Source organism: Aedes aegypti, chromosome 1 (assembly GCF_002204515.2).
Source record: "Aedes aegypti strain LVP_AGWG chromosome 1, AaegL5.0 Primary Assembly, whole genome shotgun sequence".
NCBI classification, from domain to species: domain Eukaryota; kingdom Metazoa; phylum Arthropoda; class Insecta; order Diptera; family Culicidae; genus Aedes; species Aedes aegypti.
This window is the reverse complement of record NC_035107.1, coordinates 86,195,526-86,200,737: the sequence shown is the minus strand read 5'-3', so window position 1 is coordinate 86,200,737 and position 5,212 is coordinate 86,195,526. Positions and strand designations below refer to the sequence as shown.

At 43.2% G+C, this 5,212-nt stretch overlaps 1 protein-coding gene across 1 annotated transcript; it reads right to left on the bottom strand.

Moving 5' to 3' along the window:
• Positions 1–2,348: 2,348 nt before the first annotated feature.
• Positions 2,349–5,005, bottom strand: LOC5576590 (protein Spindly). The gene is made up of 3 exons (XM_021838545.1): positions 4,607–5,005; positions 3,935–4,115; positions 2,349–3,816 (listed from the first exon to the last, which is right to left on the bottom strand). Exons 1-3 carry the CDS (start codon positions 4,836–4,838, stop codon positions 2,439–2,441), a joined length of 1,791 nt encoding a protein of 596 aa, XP_021694237.1. The 5' UTR covers positions 4,839–5,005; the 3' UTR covers positions 2,349–2,438.
• Positions 5,006–5,212: the final 207 nt, after the last annotated feature.

The window sequence follows — 5,212 nt, the reverse complement described above, 5'->3', positions numbered from 1 at the left end:
GATGCTAATTGGTTGATCAGCATTTGCTCCCCCAAACCGTCGACCTGAAGTTCTAGATTTTCGAGAGCTTGAACATTCTTCACACAAGTGTCAACCAACTTTCGCAGTTCAGTCGAGCTGTCCTTCGCAATTTTCGGCAGAGTGAATATTGCTTCGATGTGCTTGTCGCTTATCAAGCGTTTGTCTTGAAATCGGTCCGTCAGTATCGCCCAAGCAGCCTCGTAATCGCCATTATTGATAATATCCTGGTCGATTACTCCCGCTGCTTTTCCGACTAGCGCGTTCCGGAGATGATACAGCTTGATTGCGGGTGATTCTGTGACGTATCGGGCCATAACATTTTGAAACATGGACTTGAATGAGTACCATGCTTCGTACGTTCCGTCGAACGTGGGCAGCGGAACCGTCAATGGGGGAATGAAATGCTGGGGGGCAATCACGGGAGCAACATTCGCAATCGCATTTCCAGCTACAGGTGGGACCGGAGGTTGCAGCTCCGGCTTCGGCGTCAAATCTTCAAGCAGGGTGCTCAGCTGAATCGTAAGCTCGTTATACAGAGCTTCGAACTCCACATAGCGCTCTTCTTGTTCTCGGCGTCGTTCATCAGAGAGGGGAAGGGCGTACACTTGGTTTTGAAATGCGTTATATTCACTGTAACAGTTCTCTACTGTCTTCGCGTGTAGTTTCAGAAAATGCACGTTTCTAATGTTCGGATTCGGAGCCACGTCACTGTGCACCAGCGCATTCTTCACTCGTGTCAATTTGCCTTTCACAGCCCCTCTCTGGTGAACGAGAGCCTTGAACGTCTCTTCCATCACTCGCGATTCTTCTTTTCTTCGTTGCAGAGAAATTTGTTCACTGATCGACTGCACCGCATCAAACTCGTTTTCCTCCATTCAAACAAGTCGAACACGTTCAGCCATGTTCGTCCTTGAGAGCGCACACACTGCGAGCTCGTCGGCAGCACACACGCACACTCGACCGACGCAACGCCTCGACCGAATGTTCACAATTTCATTGAAGAATCAAGTTTTCCCGGTGGAAAACCCGTCGACTGTCGTTTCCGGTCGTTCCGCGGAACTATCCGGCTTCTAAAGGACCAAAAAGATGGTCATCAAATTCAGCGGACTGTATAAAAAAACGTTTCGGACTCGCGAAAAATAAAACGCGTCTATTCGCTTCAACGTCGTAACAAAGATGGCTTTTTTTATTCAAGGAAATGTCACACAGAAGGTGTGCAGCAACATAGCGAAACATATAAAAATGAACAAAGTCAATGAATATAGGTTGCAGTAAATTTATCAAGGTTTATACACAATAGTAATGGAGTAGAACGACATGTACTAAACAAAGGACACGGGTATACCACATAAGATCAAAGAAAACTGGTCGCAGTTGTTCATCCCGAACAGAAACAGAAAACAATTTAGTTGAAGCTATATGAAAATAAAACAAAGTTGGAGAACGCAAAACAAAACAATAGATATGTAGTAGTAGACTGGCCCACCTCAGTATGGGAGAAAAATAAAGTTGTATAATTCCACGGGGCACCCCCCAGGTCTATTCCTAAGGGTTAAAACAGGACTTCCTTGAAATTTCAGCTCATTTGGTCGTGCCACGAGCTGGCGCGTTTGAATTGAAGATAACATGGGATTTTAAGCTCAAACATATGGGAAACAGGACATACATTACTGTTTGACTCATGGAAATTGTGGATCGCGCTCAATTGAACCCAGAATGTCAAAAACAATAGTTGATACTATAGCGAACAATATCCTAGAAGGTTGTATCATGATTTAAATTGAGGAAGTTAGTGTTTCAACTATCTGAAGTAGATATGCAAAACTGCTTTGTATTTCTTCAACAGAGCTTGGTGGTAGCCTCCAAGCGCATCATAGCCATCTATGACGCTGAGCGAGCTGCTTCTCATGGCGCATGCATATATGTGATTGTGCGGGGGTAATGATCTAAACCTAATTTTCAACAACTGAAAGGGTAATGAAAATGAGCTTAAATCCAGATAAAACCTTCTGCAATTATGTTTTATTAGGGTGTCAACTAGTGTATTTGTCATTCTGGGTTCAATTGAACACGATTAAATAGTATACGGAACAAAAAAGTGACATAAGGTCAATTTTCAATATATTTGAAGCAAATATCCCATACAAACTTCAAACTGAAAGCGCCAGCTGGTGGAGTAACCGATTGAGTTAAAATTTTAGGAGAGCTTTTTTCTTACCCTAAGACTCATATCTAGGGGGTGCCCCGTTGAGTTTTACAACTTTTTTGTTTTGGGGCCAGTCTAATGTAGTAGGTATTTATCTTTTCGAAGCAATAACAATAACACGATAGCTTAAATACATATAATTATATCGAATAAAAATAATTCTTTACTCTGAAACCTCATTCAAAACGTCCTTAACGCAAAACCTCCATTTTCAAGCATCCTTCTGTCCATCGACGGGCACTTTTCGTTCCGGGAACTTGAACCTTCTCACCACGATGTTGTTCTTGGTCCGCTTTTCCGAAATCCAGCCCCATGCCTTAGACTGTGAGGAATCTTGCTGTTGGCCAGATTGCTGCTGCTGGACTTGTTGAACGTTTTCCTTCTCTTCGTCAGCCCTGGCTTTCGTGGCGGATGTTGTTTTGAAAGCTTCCGCAGATTTCGTAGTTTTTTCTAGCATTTCGGCAAAATGTTTCTTCTTCAGACTGTCCGTGAGGGGGGCATTCTTCGGGATGTACACAATATCCCGGTAGAATGGCGCGTTTAGGGAATGTTTGGAGTCTTTCTGTTCGGACTTGGGAGATTGTATCGGGGTTACCAGAGGTGTAGCAAGTGGTGTAATCGTTTCAACCTTTTCCGGGGCTGGTTTTGAAGGTGGTTTTGTGAGTAGCACTGGTGGCTGAGGAGGTGGAAGCAAAGCTGGAGGCTGATTCACCTCACCCAAAGAAAGCGTGTTCAAATCTTGTTCTAAGTCACCCAGTGGATCAATGTCGTGGCACACTTCTTGGGTAGACTCAATGACACCAGGAGTGAAACCCACGTGTGGTTTAGCTCTAGCAACGGTTGCCTCGTCTATGTGAATGCCCACTTGAATGGCGTCCAAAGGTTCGTAAGCGATTCCATGTTCCTCTAGAAGAGACTCGCGATTGATTATGATGTAGCGAGACTTGAGAGCTTCGAAACGCCATTTAGCCAAATCGCGCTGAGCTTCCCAACATATTTCGTCCACGAGCCGCTTGGCCATTTGAGACTGGAACAGTGCTGTCTTCAAATTGCCACTTTCGTTACGGTAAAACGAAACAAAAGGATCCACCCAATTGATGTCGTTGGTTTTCTCCAGTAGTCTCCTTTCAGTCGCTGCCAGTTGATCCCGCAACTGTTGGACATCCTTTCCCAAAGAACTAATCTGTCGACTGGTTTCATCTCGGAAGGTATTGTCCGCCTTGGTGAACATCTCACTACATGCTTTGATCTCGTTGCAAAGCTCCTCGTTTTCACGAGTCAGTCGTCGAATCTGGAACTGACTTTCACCGTACAGTTTCTTCATTTCGTTGTACCGCTTCCGCTGATTCTGCAACATCTCAATCATCTTCTGTCGCTGATCGTCCACTTCGGCGAACAATGAGTTTCCTTTCTTGTTAGCATCCTGGGGTGCACTCCTTAAAGCAGCAATTTCAGAGTTTAAGCGCATGTTCTCCTCCTGGGTCGAATCCAGCAGTGTCCTCAGCTCATCCAGCTCTTGCTTTTTCGAACTCAGATTGTCTTCGACGCATTCGATCTTCTCACTGAGACTTTCAACTTTGCTTTCCGAACTGACCAATTTGAGCATTATCGAATCATTCTTCTCTTGCAATTCGGTGATCACCTGTTTGAATTCCTCGTTTTCCCTCTCCAGATACGCTTCCTTCTCCGAAGTTAGAGTTGAATTACCAGTTACAGATTCGGAATTCCCGCCAGTTGCTTTCTAGTTCTTCAATTTTCTCCTTGAGTTGTGACGTTTGCTTTTGCAGATCGTCGATCGTGGCTTCCAAAGTGGAATTGTACTGTTTGAGATCTGCATTTGAATCCTTCAGGCCAGTTAGTGTCAGAACGTATTTTTCCTTCAGTTTGGCTGAAAATCAAAAAATTCAAACATGAGGAAACCTTATATACAGCGAATTTAACGATTTTTTTTATAAATCATTATTGAGTTTGTAGACAACGCAGAAAAGAAAAAAAAAATATATAAAAAATACATCTCAAAATGAAAAATATTGCTATTAGTCCAGTTGTCAAGGTATTAGAAGTGCTTAAGTTAACAACTGAACAACTCTACCAGAGACGAGACGAGAACGCGCGACCACTCGCATTACAACAATTTCCGCGACAAATAAAAGGCTAATGATAATTGTAATAGCTGTTTTTGTTGTTGTTTAAAGGACTTAAACTTTCCTTGACCCGATATAAAGTTCAACTAACAGCTTATAATAAAGTTCAAATTACAAATTTAACCCGAACGTTATTCGTCCTCTAATGTTGATAGTTTTCTACCAACTTGATATGAAAACAGTACCCTGTACAAATATGAAATTGAGTCACTGTATAAGAGCCCATCAAACTCACCCAGCTCATCCTTGTGCACGGAATCGATGGATTCCAACTCGGCGGTCATGTAGGCTACCGATTCGGAAGCGGTCTGGTAATTCCGTCGCAGTTCGTAGCTCGCTTGCAGTTCCTCTTCGTGGGATCGCTTCAACGTCCGGTAGGCGTCAGCCAATCGCCGATATTGTTCAGCCAGCTCATCTCCGGTCAGGGACTGGATATCGGCAATGATAGTTTGGTTTGCGGCACTCATATTCAATCACTCATTAGACTTTCTCCATTAATCAGTGTAGAATAACTTTAACTTGAAAGAGTAAAACATTCACCGTAAATTTTCCGTTGATTGTTGAAATGTCACAGCTATCACGCTTTGCTTTTCCGTTTAATTACTGTTTGTTTACATCTGGGGTTTGAATGATGTTCTATTACTTCCCTGTTCCAATCTACTACTTCGCCGGCTACAGTGAAACCGTTTTTGATCGTTTTGTTTTGCAAATCGTTAGGACAGGTTTGGAATCGGGCCATTTGACATAAAAAGCAATTGGCATAATCGCCTAACTATGATGCGATTTTCTGTAATTATACAGAATGATCCACGACCGCACTAGTGTGATTCTCGCTCCAGTC

Excerpts from the sequence above, each read along its gene's own strand:
- LOC5576590 (XM_021838545.1), bottom strand. The coding sequence starts at position 4,838 with ATGAGTGCCGCAAACCAAACTATCATTGCCGATATCCAGTCCCTGACC. Across the intron at positions 4,116-4,606 it reads CGTGCACAAGGATGAGCTGG|CCAAACTGAAGGAAAAATAC; the intron begins GTGAGTTTGATG and ends TTTGATTTTCAG. Across the intron at positions 3,817-3,934 it reads GAATTCCGAATCTGTAACTG|TTCGGAAAGCAAAGTTGAAA; the intron begins GTAATTCAACTC and ends CAAATTGGTCAG.